The 17,656-nt window shown below is 49.8% G+C and overlaps 1 protein-coding gene across 3 annotated transcripts in view; it reads right to left on the bottom strand.

The window, feature by feature from the left end:
* MXI1 (MAX interactor 1, dimerization protein) overlaps positions 1–17,415 on the bottom strand; it is an 80,991-nt gene extending 63,576 nt beyond the window's left edge. Inside the window, exon 1 of one of the 3 annotated variants that reach the window (XM_019459398.2) lies at positions 16,958–17,415. In XM_019459398.2, coding sequence (XP_019314943.2) covers positions 16,958–17,219 — 262 coding nt within the window. In that variant the 5' untranslated portion in view covers positions 17,220–17,415. Of the gene's footprint in view, positions 1–216; positions 522–14,736; positions 14,857–16,957 lie in introns of those variants that run through there. The other 2 variants (XM_019459402.2, XM_019459400.2) reach the window with 2 other exon arrangements.
* Between the last annotated feature and the right edge of the window lie 241 nt (positions 17,416–17,656).

Raw genomic sequence — 17,656 nt, 5'->3', positions numbered from 1 at the left:
TCACACACCCGTCCTTACACACGCACCCCTTCCTCCCCTCACACATCCCTGCTCACACACGCACCTCTCCCCTCACACTCACTCCACTCCTCACGCACGGACTCCGGTCCTCACACACGCCACCCTCCCTCCCCTCACACGCCGCACCGCACTCGGAGGAGAGCGCGGGCTCAGGTGGTAGCGGAGGCGGCGGCGGCGGCGGCGCCCAGCCGTTACCTCGGTCCCGGCGCTCCAAAAACTCGGCCGCTTCAAGCAGGCGCTGCACGTTGATCATCCGCACCCGCTCCATGGGCACCGCTGGTGGCGACCGGGGCCTCTCCGCGTTCCCTTCCCCGGCCGACAGGAGGCGCCGCGGGCGGCTACAGGCCGGTGCCGCCCCGGGACATGTGCGGCGGGCGGGCGGGCCAGCCCGGCCGCGGCTCGGCGCGCTCTCCGCCGCCCTTGCCGCCCCCGCCGCGCCCGCCTCGCCCGCCTCGCCCGCCTCGCCCGCCGCCGCCGCCGGCAGCCCGCGCGCGGTTTGTTTACCTCTCCGCGCGAGCACGGGGGAGGGGCGGGCGCAGCATCGAGGCCCGCCCCGTCCCGCCCCTTCCTCTGCCTCCTGGGAAATGTAGTCCCGCCCCTCTTACTGCACGCCGGGAGTGGTAGTATGCCGACCACTTCAGTGCGCCTGCGCCCTGCCGAATTCCGCAATGGCCGCTGGGAGACGTAGTCCCGCTTAGCCTCTGTCTTCAGGGTGTAAGGACTTAGAAGTTATGGGGCTTTACTTCTGGGAAGTAAGAATCTGAGCGAGGTCCCAGGAAGCTTCTTTCTTAGCGACTCCCAGCGGGTGCCCAGAAGCTAAAGCATTCTTTATCTGAAGCGCCATGTTCCAGCCCTCTGTCTAGTACTACTGTTTCCAGTAACTTCCATGCCTCAGTTTACCCATCGCAAAATGTGCTGTTCGGCCAGCACATACAGAAGCATTTGAAAAACCAAGATCACTGTTCAGAAACAAGGGATCTGATCCCGTCAGAGCCAGAGAGGGCTTCCATAAGGCCCTTCTTCCCCCCTTAGTTTCCACACAGTAGTTTTGTTTTTCATGGGTTTTTTAAAATCTTATTTTTAAAAACTTCTTTCTCCTCAAACCCCTCACTAGTGACTTTAGAGGCTCGAAAGCCTCTCTGGTGCTGCAAGTGAAGGATATAATTCAGTGGGTAAGTGATTTGGTGCCGAAGTCACACAGGGCTCAGTTCAGATCCTGACTCTGCTACTTACACTAGCTGCCTGGACCCTTAAGGCCTCATTTACTCATGTATAAAATGGATACGGTTACTCCATTTATCCAAACATTGAGGGCCTGTCATGTGCCAGGCACTGTACTAGACATAATGTGTAAGGAGAGAAACAGACATGGATCCTACTCTCAAGGAGTCTATAACCAGTAGGGCTTATTGTGAAGATTCAATGAAAAAATTACAGCACTTAGTACATAATACTCAATTAATAGAAGCTGTGATGACTGTTTCCACTCTTGTTCTCCTCCATAGAGAGGGAACTGAAAGCAGTGGCTAAGGAGAGCAGGTACCATAATAAAGGACTGCCAATGGCTACCCTCACTGTCATTCTCTTTCCAAGTCCTCAGTCTAACAAGCCCTCGAAGTCTAGACCAGAGTTTCTCAACCTCTGCATTATTCACATTTTGGACAAATAATTCAGGAGGGTTGGGGCGGGGGTGGACTTGTGCTTTGTAGGATGTTCAGCAGCATTCCTGGCCTCTACCCACTAGATGCCAGTAGCACACTACCAACCAAGAAGGTCTCCAGACATTGCCAAATGTCTGCCGGGGCACAAAATCACTTCCAGTTGAGAACCATTGGTCTGGGGAGAGGAAGGGCAAGAGGGTCAAAACTGTTGAATGCTCTAGGAGCAAGCTGGGAATTGTGTAAACATCCATAACTTTTTCCCACCCTGATTATTTTAACCTGCTTGTGGACATCCAAAATAACAGGAAGCTCTTGGTGAGGGGAGAATTTCCCCTTCCCTGTGGTTATTCCAGTGGCTACTGCAGAAAATACCGTCTCAGAATGAAAATCTTACTCTCAAAAATGTTATGAGATTCATGCTGCATTTTAATGCCCTCTCTCTTCCACTCTTTTTTTTCAAAGTGAACAAGATTCCCAATGAGGTCAAAAGCTGCAAAATTATGTCGGCCCTTTTAAATATTACATTTGGCACCACATTTAAGAACCAAATAGGTGTTCCATCAAATGCAGGGAGACCCAAAAGTGAAGGTGTTCACAAGCCACAGGAGAGTTAATTTTGCAAAGACTTTGAAACAGGGACTTTGCTTCTTCTGCTGTTGGTTAGGTCACTTCAGATACGGGCTTTCCCACCGGATATCAATAACTCTCAACAAGGGATACATTGGGTAAGGGGAAGAATGGAATTATTTAAAAGAAAATAGCTATTCAACAAGAAGACCTGTTGGTTGAGGGCAAAAATTATTGGTTGAAAGTTAGTTTCTACCACTTGTAGACTCTTAATCTTTAGATCCCAAATTGCTAAGGGCTACTCCAGGATTTAAAAGAGGTAAATTTATGACAAATAAAAGTCTCCCCAATGGGAGGTAAACCATGTGACATGCAGTCAAGAAAAAAAAGTACCAACTGAAAATGCACTTGGGATTAAATCCATAGATCATAAGCCCTAGCAGGTTATTAAGGGAAAGCAAGATACTTGGTGCACGTGCCTGACCTTTCACAGTTGACCTCCAGATGAACTAACCAGCCCTTCTTTTAGAGCCATGGCCAAGAGGGAGATGAGGAAATGGAAAGTAGGGCAAGAGTCACCAAAAAGGCCACCTGCATATGTTAAAGAATAGTAGAGGTGATGGTGACGGTGGGCAGTGGGGCAGTGTTAAGGATGGATTTATGTGAAGGAATATTCAGTCTTTTCTGATAGCAATTGAAGGTGCCATTTCCTTCTCCCTGCTCTGGCTCCCTGAGGTCTTGCTTTGACATTGGCCACAAGGGCCTCCCACAGCACAAAGCTTGGGGCTCTAGCCTCAGGAGAGTAATGCTCCCCACAAACCATCCCTCAGCACCAGTCCCAGCCTGGAGGAACCCAAAGGCAGCCATGGCCTTTCTTTTGCTCAGACGAATCCAGTTTGCACTACAAATGCAAATGTGGAAACTGAGGAAAAGCAAGGCTTCCAGAAGGCTTTTGCCTTCTGACAAAAGAACCTGGAATCTTACCCACAGTCTCTGGTTCTGTCCTGTCCCTAAAATAATCTCTCTAAGGGAAGCCTCATTTGAAGATGGAAAAAGGCCCCCTGAATCCCCCAGACCTGTAACAAACACAGCCCAGATGGGGAAAATCTGCCCTTCAGAGTAAACAGGCAAAGCTCTCCGTTCTTTGGGGTCCTTTCCGTCACAGTTTACTCAGTGCAAATTTCCAAATGACTTATTGCAGATTCATGAACAATGGAGGAGGCTGGTCTGTATTGTATCTTTTCTGCAGACAGGAGAGATAGAAAGAAGGGAAGGGACCATGAGGTTAAGCTACAAGTCCAAAGTCACTGTGTTGGTGACGCCTGGCACTTAATAAGAGTACTTCCCTGAAAGTGCAACATGCTTACTGTGAAGGGCACTGTTTTCTGCAATTATCTTTAAGGATGGGGAGTTTTCAAATAATGAAGGTTGAAGATGGAGGAAGGGTGAGTCCTGAGCTCTTAAATGAAAACCGTAATAGCTATACATCTTTCCATCCTCCACCCAGAAATGGCAACCGCAGCCTCCTTCCTACCTCTCCCCTCAGGGCCCAAAAACGTGAAGAGCAGCAGAAAACCTTTCCTTCTGCCCAGTGAGTCAGCCTTGCCTAACTTCATGCGTAAGCTCTCCTCAAGTCAGCGGCAGCTCAGAACTGCGGGTCTGTGTGCAGCCGAGATAAATTTGGGTCTAGAAGGAATGACGTAATGCTAAACCCGAGAGGTAGCTGCCGCCTCCCAGGGCTCCAGTCGCCAGGGCTGCCGGCTGACATCCCAACCACACGGAAAAGCACCAAGCCACCCAGGTGCCTGAACTGGGGAGACAGGGAAAGAAAGGACATGGGGGTGGGAGGAAACGGTAGGGGGAGGCAGTGCTCATCTGAGATCGCTGAATCTGGAAGTTTGTTGTTTTTTAACTTCAGTTTTCTGGTGAGATCAGGCCACTGGCAGAGGCTCAAACAGCTGCACTTGACTTCCATCCTGGCCTATCTCTTCCCCCTTAGAAAAGGGCTTTTTACAATTTTTATTAAATGGCCCTTATTACAGCAGCCTATTTCGGTGATTATAATGGATGCGTTAATTTCTTGAATGTGCTTTTTCTTCTTTTTTGCATTAACTTGGATCCAAGAAGAAATCTGCATTGCAGGACTCAGTTAATATGCACATCTAAGCCACTTGCTGACCCTGGAGCATCCCACTTGGGGTGCAACTGATCAAGTATTCTGGATTTTGGAACAGGATCTTGCCAGGGACATGCCACACTAATGTCCCCCCCAAATATCATTTCATGGTTTATTTCATAGAAGTTTATATCAGTAAGCTTATTCCTCAATCCAGTCTCCATTTTCCATTTTTCAGATGAGAAAACTGAGGGGTCAGAGAGGTAGGGTAACTTACCCAAGGCCACAGAGCTATCTATCAAATCCGATGGAGCAAGGATTAGGATTCAGACCTACAGGCTCTCATCCTGTGCTCTCAACTCATCTTTATATTCTCTTTTGGTTTTTTTTTTTTTTTTTTTGGTTGATTCGTGTTCTTAACAATAAATAAATATATAAGTATTGTGATCTTTTAAATTTGTGGAGCCCCAAACCTTTAAATATCAAGTTACATTCCAAAGGGATCCACAGCCTGCTTTTGTTTTCTGTTTAAGGTTCATTGTTCTCTAAGGAAAGCGGTGGCCTCAGAATCAACTCCTTTGCTGGTGATGACCACAGAGCCGTGGGCCTAACCTCATTACACTGCTATAATTAAAAGACCACCACAGGTAAATAATCTTTATTGTATGGAAGTAGTTTTCTTCATCAGGAATGCCTCCCAAATACTTTTTTCAAATGACATTTCATCATTTGTTGTTTCAGTCACCTATTATTCTCCTTTAGTTTGTGGTTGTAATCATCTATACTGGTAGATGTTGTGAGTTTCAGCCATCCCTGGCATATAGCCTGGTCAGCCACAGTATGTTATTCTTTTGAAACAGCACTCGTTCCATGAGTTAATATTTTCTTTAGAATGTTTGTATCTGTATTCAAAAGCAAGAATATACTATATTTTTGTTGCACGTATCAGGTCTTGGATGCAATGAGCAGTTCTTTCAAACATAGATGCAACTTGATTTTAAAGCCTTAAAAAAAAAAGATCGCCAGAGGCCTTCCTTGCTGCTAAGAGGATGCCCCACATTCTTGCCACAGTCCTGGGTAACCCTCCCTCCTCTGCCAGGAGTCTGGCTAGAGCTGCCCTGCCCCCACCCATTGGCATCACCACTCCCTTCCAGGCAGCAGAAACTTGTAGAGGTCACTCTTAGGCTCAGCTAGGCCCTGGACACTATTAATTAAATCACACACCTAGCCTGCTGCCTTGGGGCTGAGTTCTCAGCCTCGGGTGCACCATTTAGAATAAAAACACCAGGCCCTTGCCTGCCCAAGGACATCAGTGATCTCGCCATCTCTCCCAGCCCCAGCATTCTGATTCTGGGATTCTGGGATTCCCCAGAGACCCTAGAACACTATGCCTCCATTTGCATACCAGCTTGCATGAAATGAGAACCAACTGTGTACATGACTGTGCTGCTCATACAGTCAGTTCATGTAATTCTCAGCACACCTCTGAGATTCCCTGTTTCACAGATGAGGCCCAGAAAGCTTAAGGGATTTGCTCAATGTCACCTAGGTAGTGACTGGATTCAGACTTAGATTTTCTAATTCTGGGACCCCACAGCATTCATCAAGGTATGTTCAATCAGACAAAACAGACAAAATTGGTTAGGGCAATGGTCTCAGCCAGGGGTAATACCAACCCCCAGGAGGCTTTGGAAATAAGTAGGAGTGGCTTTCTTGAGGGTCACAATGACTAGAGGGTCCTGTTGGCATTTACTGAGTGGGAACCAAGGATGTTACAACCTGCATTATTCTACACTAATCTTCACAAGAAGAACTATCTCACCTTGCTCCCTTGAGATAGTTGAGAACTATCTCAACTAGCTCCCTTGTTGAGAAGCACTAGGTCAGAATATTAAAGACAGAGAACTCATCATTCATTCAACAGATATTCCTTAAGCATCTATTATGTGTTGGGCACTAAGCTAGATGCTGAAGATCGAATAATTAACGAAACTACTTAATGGTCCCTGTGCTCCAGGTGCTTGTATTCTAGCCGGAGAGACTGATGATAAACAAGTAAAATCATTGCAAATTGCGATACATAGGATAAAGGATAAATGATAAATGGGGGGTTGCTTTAGGTGGGTAGAAGCATCAGGGCAATCACAAGGGCTGTCTAGGCTGGCTTCTCAAACTTAAATGAGCAAAAAAAATCACCCGGAAATTGTGGCAAAATACAGATTCAGATCCAGCAGGTCTGGGGTGGAGCCTGGGAGTCCCATTTCTGACAAAGTCGCAACAGATGCCAAGGCTGTCCATCCTTGGACCACACTCACTCTACATAGTCAGGGCGAGATAAACTCTTGAAAGGCTTAAACAAGTGACATGAACCCAGTTATATTTAAGATCACTCTTGCTTCCTCAATCTTCACTGAGGAGAAGAGGTTGGACCTATGCCGACTGACCAGAACCAGCCTGCCCACACTGTCACGGTGGCAGTCAGGGTCTATAGCTCATCTCCGCAGCTCACACGTGCCTCTCACCCCTCTGGCTTCTGTGGCAGAAGCCCTTGGCTCCAAGCATGACCAGACCAGTTCCCCTACAAGCTTGAACGCTTCAGGAAACCTAGTATAGCCTCATAGTGTATGGATTCACACCCTTGCCACCCTAGTGTGCAGAACCACAGGAGCTCTACTGGTTGGGTGAGTTCCCCAGGGGGTGCTGGGCAAGGTGGTGCTACACATGCAAGTAGCAACACCCTAGACCATTGCCCTTCAGGAAAAGGGCCCTAGTCAGACTTTACTGTCAATACTCAAAGAGCCCTGGAAGGTTTTGGCTGCCCTCTCTCTGTCCCAGGATGAGTGGGAAGTAAAGGAAGTCACTCCAGGGAGGCATCCCCAAGGGGACCCTCAGCTCGGAATTCAAACAGTCCAGATTCCATCTCTTGCCTCTTGCCCCCTGAGGCCTAAGTTCTCCTAGGAAGAAAGAAAAACCTAGGTTTGAGTCTCAGCTCCGCTCAATGTTAACATGTGACTTTAGGAAAGTTAGCTAGCCCTGCTAAGGCTAAGGCTTTCCTCACTTATAATGAGGATAATCCTAGCACCCTCCTATTCAGTGGTTGTGAGGATTTAACACAAAGCACTTAGCATTGTGCTCGTACATAGTAACTGCTCAGTAAAGGGAGTCATGATCACTATTCCTCTGGAAAATAGAGAAAACATTGCACCTGTCAGCAGTCCCCTTGGGGACAGGTTATCAGACTCCTAGGAGACAGACAAGAATTCTTTATTGGTCTTTATTTGTCTGTCATTTGCACTGGAATCTGAGCTGGAACTCTCTAGTTCCACACCTCCTGCACTTTGAAAGGACCAAGCACAGTGCTTGGCTCCTGGCAGGTCTTAGAAATTATCTGTTGAATTGAGCTACATTTTACAGCTGGTGAAAAGAATGAAAGAGGGTCATATGCAAGGCACTCAGGGCCTTAAAAGAGTCAAGAAATATGGTATGGGAGGTCAGGTGTGGTGGAGGTAAGAGGGAGATAACACAGGGATGCCATAAGGCAGTCTGGGCCACCGTAGAAAGAAAAACAAAGGCCATCCCAGCTCACGCTTCGCCACCCATGGCCACGAACAAAGCAGCCCTGGGCATGCCCTCCATTTTAATACAACAGTATTAAAACTGTCCCAAATCATCTTTATTCAAGTATTCTTGCTAATGGCCCTAAACATACAAGAGTAAAATATCTCAAATAGGAGGTAATCCAAATCCCTTTTTATTGGCTTTAGTTTGAATTTCCTAATCTCCCTCAGGACACTATGTTTATCTTTCTAATTTTGCTGTGTTTAAATTTCCTTAGCAGATGCTGGAGTTGGGTACTAGAGATATGTAGCCAAGGGCATGTTATATAGGAGGGTGCACTTGGTAAGAACAGTGGTATGGACAGTCCTCCAAGTACAGAATGCCCCGTTCTGGAGAGAACTGAGAGTGGAATGTGTTTATTTACAAGGCTGCTCACGGGGTACTTAGTTCCTAAGCTCAGGTAGTAAAACAACAACAACAACAACAACAACAACAACAACAACAACGTCAGATCTGGAAAAATTACAAGGACAAACACAAAAGACTTTAAACATGGAGGTGGGGGTAGGGGGTGCAGGGAGAGGAGGATAAATTTTGTTCTGTCCGTAATGATGTCTAGAACTGAAGACACAAAATCCAAGTCAGGTGTAATTCTACACTGTTGGGGTTTAAGACAAACGAATTTCTAAAAACCGGCACTGGAATAGAGTATACACTCCATGAGGGCAGGGACTGTTATCTCTAGGACCTAGCACAGTGCCTGACATAAAACAGTATGTGCTCCTTAAACATCAGTCTGAGGGAAGGAAGGAAGGAAGGAAGGAAGACATTCAGGGAACAAATTTAGGGAGAACTCCTGGCAAGAAACATAATTCCAAATAAAAGTATTTGCCACAAGGGCCTTTTAAAGAGAGTTTCTCTAATTTAAATTTGTTTTAAAAAAAGAGATCTTATTTACATATATTTCCTGGAGATGTATTGCTCAAAACAAGGGTCACCTGAACTTTCAAAATGTTTCACAAGCAAGGGGCCTAGCGCAACTCTGCAAAGATGAGGAAGCAAAGAAGGAGGCTCAAGTTCTGGAGGGGATGGTGGCAAATTCCCATTATTTTTGGCCAGAGAGATCAAGTCAGCTGTTGACAGCTTTAACACCTCCAGCCAGGCCACTCAGGGACAATGATATCAGAGACAATTACTTCCCTTTAGTAGCAGAAGAGCCAGAGAGCAGGTGTCTGTCCCTGTGGAATTGAAGCCACTCTTCAGTGTGAGCCCAGAGCTCCACCCACCGCCCCCAGAGGAGGCCCCTCTGGGAAGACTTGTGTTTCTCCTCCTCAGATAAGGCTTGGGTAGCCATCCTGTCACTGTCACTGCCTTTGGACTCCTCCTACTTCCCCCAGCCCCAGTGTAAAAGAAAATATTTTTTTTCTAAATGGCAAATTCAAATTAGCTTCATTTTGAAAGACTATTGTGAATGTTGCAATGGCCTTTGCAATAACCAACCGGCCACACCCTAGGATCAGTAAACCAGGTTTGAGAACTGCTGACTTTATAAGCACCTGACCTGTAAAACAAAAGCCCAGTTTGGGGCTCTGCTTGTAACCCATTCTCACACCAGGCAAGAGGCCCAGAAGAATCTAGTTCTGCTTCTGCTGTGTCATCTTGGGCAAGCCACTGTCCCTCTCTGGGCTTCAGCTTCCCCATCTGTAATAGGATGATGGATGCTCTGTGACCTCTGGGGCTCCTTCTGGCCCTGACACTCTGTCTTACCACCTGCCTCCTTTAAAAACAAAACCCAAAATGGAGTGGAAGGAAGAATGGGAAAGGCAAGAGAATGGTTCAGAAGGCCAGTCTGCAATACGGCCTCCCGCTCCCCATTTCTGCCTGCTGAGAATTGCTTTCTTCATTCTGCAAGAAGATTCCCATTTCTTGCTGGGTTGTTGCTTTTTCACTCCTTCTCTCTCTCTCTCTCTCTCTCTCTCTCTCTCTCTCTCCTCTCTCTCTCTCTCTCTCTCTCTCTCTCTCTCTCTCTCTCTTTTAATCAAAGCCACAAAACCACAACTTACCTCCCCAAAACGGGTCATTTGGAAGCCAGAGCTGTCGGGGGTTAGGTGTGTCAGGCCTGGCATGCTGGTGGTATCTAAGTGAAGACCAGGCCAGGGCAGCCATGTGCTTCTCCTCCAGAAACCCGGTTTAAATCAATATTTATCCAACTGTATTTATAGAAAGTGGTGGTGGTAGGGAGGAGGGGGTGGGGTAGGGAGGCAGGGGGGATCTAAAACAGAACAAGCCACAATGACTGATGCAAATCTTTGTGGCCAATTCGTTTCTGCAGGGCCAGGCTTTTTTTAAAGGCAAAAGACCCGGCTTTTGATGAACCTGCTGTTGGCCCCAGTACCATAGCAACAGCCCAAGTCCTCTGATATGCCCAGAGGACGGACTTGGGAAAGGCAGCAGGAGGGGGTGGTGTTTCCTAGGAGCCTAAACTTGAGTTAGGGCCAGGAGAGTTGAACAAGTCTGAAAAACAAAAACAAAACAAAACAAAAAACCCTCTCTGGTTGGCTATTCTGTCCTCGGCCTTACTTCTAAGCCTTTTCTAAGCAGGGTGTGTACAGGAAGACCTTGAACAATCAACAGAGTGTTTCAAATACCAGCTCTGCTTTAGGTTGCTGGGTGACCTTGGGCAAGTCATTTTACCTCTCTGGACTTCATTCCTTGACTGGAAAACGTGTACATGCATATATGGTTAAGACTGCAGGCTCATTCGGGAATCAGAGGCCTAGGTTCCAAAAATTAGCTTTGCCACTTACTAAACCATATGACCTTTGGGCAAGTTACTCAACATCCCTGCACCTTGGTTACCCCCTCTATAAAATGGGGCAATAAAATTGCACACATCATGGCGTTGTTGTGAAGACTGGAGGAGATAATGCATGTTTAGCCCCATACTTGGTATATAGTCAGTGCTCAAAAAATGGTAACCAGTATTCACAGCATGTAATGCAATTAGTTGCTGCTGCGACATGCTAGAATCTTCTTCATTTCCCTCAGTTTTGCCTCCAAACTTTTGCCCAGCCATCCTCAGATGAAAATTCCCATTTCTGGGTATGTCAATGGTACAGCATTTTCATCAGCAAGGGAAGGTCAGTGAACATGCTGTCTTGCCTTGGAGCTGACGGAAGGAACTTCCTTTCCCCCCACAAACCAGGAATGGTTCAATTCAACTTCTCCGAAATTCGAAGGCTCTGTTCCCTTTCCCTGGGCATCCTCTGTAGGGTGCCTAGTCCCTGGGAGCTCTGGGACTCTGAAAGCCACAACTATCCTCAAAGTCAACTTCTGGCATTTACCAGTGGGCAGAGATCATATTTAAAACTGGAAGAAAAAAGCTGAATCTGAGAAACATAATTTAGGATACAGCAAAAACAAAAACTTGATTTACGAATGTTCTTTACACAGGGCGCCTGGGTGGCTCAGTTGGTTAAGTGTCCGACTCTTCATTTCAACTCAGGTCAGGATCTCACAGTTTGTGAGTTCGAGAGCCCATGTTGGGCTCTGTGCTGACAGCACGAAGCCTGCTCAGGATTCTCTCTCTCTCCCTCTCTCTCTCTCTCTCTCTCTGCCCCCCCAACAATAAATAAATAAACATTAAAAAAGTGTTCTTTACACAACTCCCCAAAAACCAAATGTCCCATTCCACTCCCACCATAAATGAACCCACAGAATTTTCAGGAAAAAAGCAAGTGCACATAGTACATGTTCAATACATATTTGCGGAATGAATGAATGAATTGTAAGATGCCCGCTATGCAGAAATGTGACCTGCTTGAACATTAGTTGCCATCAAACCCCTTAATTTTAGCATAACTTGTCCTAGTCTCCTGCTCTCTAAGCTAGTAACATTCATTTTCAGGGTCACAGTTGATGACAGTGGGCACTTTCAGCTCTCCAGGCCTGAACTACCATTTCTTTGCAGCCCCTGGTCTTTGTAGCCCAAGGGCACTCTATGGTGATTACATGAAACTTCCCCTCTCCTTGGAAGAGATCAGTATTTCCAATTCTTCTCCAAGTCTCCAGAAAGTCTATTCTGTGTCCCCTGGCCTTCAAACCTGATCACTGTGCCATAGCCAGTAAATGACAAATCCAACCAATCAAAAAATGTACACTAAATGTCTTCTATATGCCCAGTGGTATGCTATATGCAATGGTGACATATACTGAAATATTATTGGTGATCTTTTCCCTTAGGATGCTAATCATCTCCCTGTGAGGATAAAGCTAATACACAGGAAGCAAGTGGAAAATTGCATAGTACTGATTCTCAAGGCTCAGAGACTATTTATTGAGCACCTACTATATTCCAGGTACTTTAAATGTTTAAAGGGAGTACCTCATTTAGTTGTTCAACAGTGATGTGAGGCTGGTGTTATAGTTATCCTCATTTTACAAAAAAGAAATGGAACCTCAGAGCTTAGGTAACTTGCACATACAGTCACAAAGCCAGTAAGCAGCGACGGAGGAATTTAGGCCCTACTCTGGGTAACTGTAAAGTTTTCATTCTATCAACTACCCTGAATTAAGAAATAGCCAGAGGAGGCTTCCTAGAGGAGGTAGGAACTTACCTAGGTCTTGAAGGGTGAGTAAGAAACAGATAACCCCAGTGGAGTAAGAGAATGAGGCCATTCTAGACAGAAGGAAGAGTCTGAGTCAAGCAGAGAGGCATGACTGCGAAGCCTGCTTGCTGGTGGACCTGCTGGACGGGAGCAGAGGCGATTACATGGGGAAGGCAGGGTGGGGCCCCATGCCCACACAGCAGCAGCTTTTCTCCATCAGGAAGAAGAGGCTGCCCCTTGGCCTGTCCATGCCTGGTCCAGAAAAGCACCTCACTCTAAACCCAGATAATCCACTCCAGAGGGTGATCTATGGCTTCTACTCCCATGTAATCATTCTTCTCTATCTTAAGCACTGCCCCCAAAGTGACCCTCCCCAGACACTGGGAAGCCCATTTCTAACCCTCTAGACGTTACACTACAGTAGCTTTTACTTGACCACGGAACAGCTTTTCTGCACATAACACTGCTTTGTGAATCTCATTCTTCCTCCCTTTCAGTTTAACCTTTTCCAAAACAGGAAGTAAATATTTTTCTAATTATCACTTGGTCCTAAATTGCCACCCCTTCACTGTACCCCAAATGGATATAGGTGATGCCAGAGATGATTTATATATAACTTCTGATTTTGTGATAACGGGTCACTGTCTCCATGATTAATATTTCTGGAGACCTTTAATTTGAGATCCTTAAGGATTCGCATCAGTTGGAACTTCAGGAGAATGTACCCACATATCCTTGGGAATCCTTGCCTTGCACAGAACAGTCAATACTGGGTGACTTAATTTGAACCCCTTCCTCCTGAGGAGGCTCACCATACCTACTGGGAATAATTCAACATTGTGGCCACAACTTGGTGAGCACTCCTCCTACTACGGAAACCTCAAAGAGGCAATGAAAAGCAGTTCTGGCAACAATGGAAAATAAGGCAAGCGGCTGCCAAGTAAGTACTTTGCAAACAACAGTAAAAACGAAACGTGTGAACTCGTGACCAGGGTCTACTGGAGCATTTCGGGAAGGTCTCACCGAACCCGAAATGAAGAATCAAAGCTGACACCCGTCTCAGGGGAAAAGAGCGTCCCTTTAAGAAGGGATTGTAGCAGCTGGCCACACTACAGCTCCCAGAGATTTCCTGGCTTGCCTCCTGGCTCCACCCACCAGTTTCAGGCCTCAGCAACGCGTGATGTCAGAGAAAGCTGAAGCTGCCGATAGGCTGAACAACGCAGCTAGGTCAAGTCCAGTCAGAGGAAAGAAGTTTGTCTCCATGTGGAAACCATGTGTCTCTAGCTGGGAGGGGGAGGAGGAGGAGGCGGAGAAACTGAGATCAAGTGATTACAGGGGAACTGGCTGAAATGAAGGCGGGGAGGTTGTGCACCTGAGCCGGCCAGCAGTGCCCTTTGCAGTAGTGACCTAAAAAGAAAAAAAAAAAACACAAAACTTGCCCAACAAACAAAACTTGAGCCCCCTCCTATCATAACGAACATCATAAACAGCTAGGATCCCTGCTTCCTTCCAAAAACCAGGGACCTGAGAAATGCTGGAGTCCTATCGGAACGCCCAGATCCTCCTCCCTCCCCCAACGACTGAATGATGTAAGCGTTTCGGAAAGCGGGGCTCTGAAGCAAAACAAGCCCCGCGCGCGCGGAGCGACCCGCAGTGCCCGAGCCCGGCGCACGCACGACCCGCCCCCCAACTCGCGTTATTGCTGTGCACACGCGGACCGCCGTGACGCGCGGGCATTGTGTGCAGCGAACAGAAAACAACGGCGAGCGCCGCCAGCGCGAAGAAGCGCCCCCAATAAATTGAGGCAGATGTAGGGCCCGCCGTTTTCCGTACTAGGAAACCCAGCCCCGGTGGGAGGTTGGGGGGGGGGGGGAGTCGAAAGTGGGGAGGATAAAGCAACCCCCGTGGGCCGCTCCTGTTTGCAGGGGACATAATAAAGGGCCTGGCGATGGTAGCCCTTAGTTTGCTGGAGGTCACCCTCGCCTGCGTGAGCTGTTGGGGAAGGGACGAGGGCCTGGAGCAGGGTCCCCGCAGCCAAGCTGGGCAAGGCGCAGCGCCCCCACGCTCTCGGGGAAATCTGGGGGCCGTTGGCATCACGTCATGCAGAGCCAAACAGCGGCAGCAAATAGAGGCAACAGAGCTAAAAATACTCCCGCGGGGAGCCGGCCGGAGGGGGGGCAGTGGGGCCGAGGGGCTGATTACGCACACGAAGTTGACTTTGACTGGGGCGCTGAGGTTCCTGAACCCCTCTTCGGGGGCTGCTGGGCTTGCAGCGCGGACGCTCGGGAGAGGGACCAGGAGGAAGCCCCCTGGCTTCCTCCGCCACAGGAGCCCCAGTCGGCTGCCGCTGGCCCGCCCCGTGAGGGGTAGCCCGGCCCGGCGCGCCCGGCCCTCTGCTTACGTGACTGGTGGCCACGCCGGAGCCCCGGCACGGGGTAAACTAGGAGGTGGCGGCGGCCAGGGCGGCGGGGGAGGGTGGGGGAGGCGGCAAGGGGGGGCGGAGGTCTCCGATTGTCTGCGGGTGAGGGGGGGGGGCGGGACGCGGTGGAAGCTCCAAACGCCTTCTTCGTACACCATGCTGGGGGTGGGGGTCCCAGGTTTGCCACACACTGCCAAGGTGCCCTCTTTTAGTGCACCCCCACCAGAGTCGGTACCACGGGACAGACTCCAGAGAACCCCGGACAGGGGTGTGGGGTAGCTAAAGAAATCGCGCCCCTCCCCCCTCCAACAAAAGCAAACACACCAAACAAAACCACGTCTTCACCCAGCTCCCTACCAGCTCTAGCTTTTCAGAAACTACCCTCCTGACAAATGCACCTCGCCCCCCCGCCTCCCGCCCGGATGAATAATCGCAAACTGCTTCGGCTACACAGCCAGCGATGCGCCTTTCTCGCAACCCAGGCACTCCGAGAAAACAGGAGAGAAGAGAAAGAAAAGAACGCACACAACCGTCCTCCCAACACAAATCCTTGTTTTTGCCTTCAGCCACTGCACAATTGCGCAGGCAACACACGGTTACTTTCACCACGGAGGCCTGGGGTGTTGGTCAGCTAAGGTGTTTTTGTGTTTGAGGACTGTTGTTGTTGTGTTTTGGGGGGAGGAGGTTGCAAGATCTGACACGTTGCAATCGGACCATTTTTTTTTTTTCCCCCTCGCTCTCTCGTCTCATTGATCTTCCTACTTGTTCGGACAGATTAAACAGCCTGGTTTTCCCTAGTCTATCGGTTTTTCTGCCTTGGCCCTTTCCCCCTTCTCGCAGCTATTATTTGTGAGGACTGGGCTGGAGACACCGCACACGCGTGCCCCCGTTAGGACGCTGAGTCGACTGCCTGGGAGGACTGGGGGACCCAGCAGGCAGAGGCAAAAATGAAACAAACAAATACAAAAAGGAGGCCAGGCCGGGGTGGGGCTCCCAGCACCCCTCTCCCCAGCACTGCTCTCCACCTGAATCGGCCCGGGGGGGGGGGGGGGGGGGGGGGGGGAAGACGACAGTAGAAATCGACAAGGCAGGCGTTTGCCTTCCCAGCCAGGCGCGCTCACTCGTAAGTCGTCTCCCGGAAAATAAAGAAACCTCACACAACAGCCCACACCTTCTTCCCCAACTATTGTTTCCTGCGAGATCCCAAAGTTTCCTTTTAGCTGTGTCCCCCTCGCCAAGTTTCCCGGGCGCAGGACGGCGGGTCCGGGGCAAGCTGCTGGCGCTGCCCGGCCCAGCCGGCCTGTTTGGTGGAGGGGGGGGGGGGGGGGGGAGGTGGCACCCCAGGGCAACAGAGGTGCTGGGGGACTGTATCCGTGGAAGCGATGGCCTGAGCCCTGCTACGAGAGGGGAGTAAGAAGCACAGTAGACAGAATGGAGAAGCAGAGCCGAGCCAGCCAGACCAAGCCCATGCCGTGGAGGGCTGTTTGGTTGTTGTTGTTATTGTTGTCGTGTGTGTCTGCGTGTGTTTTTTCTCTAGCCGCTGAGCTCTGCCTACGATTTCCAACTTTCGGCTTCTAATCCCCACCCCACCCAGGAACGAGCGACAGAAAAACAACACTTGTCTGCCCGAGAAGGCTCCGGGGTGGGGGGGGGGGGGGAGAAAAAGGAAGAAAGGCGACCTCGAAGAGATGAGCTCTCGGCTCAGTTGTCAGCAAACAACACTCCCCCGCTTGTCCATCCGGCGGTCCTCCCAGCCTCCCGGAGACGGACAGACGGACGCACCGACAGGCCCCCCTCGCCATCCACCCCCCGCCCCCGCTCGTCTTTGTTACATCTTTAGCAGCTTTGTGCGTGCGTGTCCTTTCTCCGGTGTCATCGGCTTTACTGCCGAGGGCTGGATGTGTGTTGGGGGAAGGGGGGCGCGGGCCGAGCAGGCGACAGGGGTCGCCCAAGTGGTTGAGGAAGAAAGAGCCGGGCGCCGAGGAGGAGCAGGGGCCCCTAAACTTACTTTTGTTTTCTTTCTCGATCTGCTCCAGGTAGCTGGCGGCCTCGAGCAGAATCTGCACGTTCTGCAGAAAAGTGTTGATGTGCTTCTCCATCGAGTTCTCGCTGGTGTTGAAAATGTCCGAGAAGGGGCACCTGAGCTTGGCCCCCGCGGGCTCCTCGGGCTGGGCCGGGGGCTGGGGCGCGGCCACCGCCGGGGGCGCGGCGGGGGCCAGCCCCGCGCCCTCACAGCGCGCTTCCTTGCGCGGCCGCCCGCGTTTGCCCATGGAGGAACCGGGGTCCGCCGAGCTCGTCCTCTTTTGGGGCTGCGCGGCCCCGCCGAGCTCCGGTCCCTGGAGAAGACCCGGCTGGCCGGAGCGGAGGAGGGGCCGAGGCGAGGAGGCGACCTGACTTCCCGAGCCTCGCTGCGTGCAGTTGTGTGTGTGAGTGTGTGTGAGTGTGTGTCTGTCTCGCAGTGGGTCTGTGTGTATGGGAGATTGAATGAACCTACAGGACAGACGGAGGCGCTCTGGCGCCTGGGTCCTAGTGCGAGCCTGTCACCATCGGACCGGTCAAAATAAAAGGTGGAGAAAAGCGAGACAGGGACGCCCTCTGCCCGTCCCTGCACCCTTCCCCGCCTCTCCCCAAATCTTACCTCAGAGCAGAGCACTGTATTTTAACACAAATGGAAAAAATACTCGATGCCTCCGAGTGCACCTGCAGG

This window comes from Panthera pardus, unplaced genomic scaffold, assembly GCF_024362965.1.
Source record: "Panthera pardus isolate Hobbes unplaced genomic scaffold, ASM2436296v1 HiC_scaffold_22, whole genome shotgun sequence".
Classification (NCBI taxonomy): domain Eukaryota; kingdom Metazoa; phylum Chordata; class Mammalia; order Carnivora; family Felidae; genus Panthera; species Panthera pardus.
This window is presented reverse-complemented; position numbering and strand designations above follow the sequence as displayed.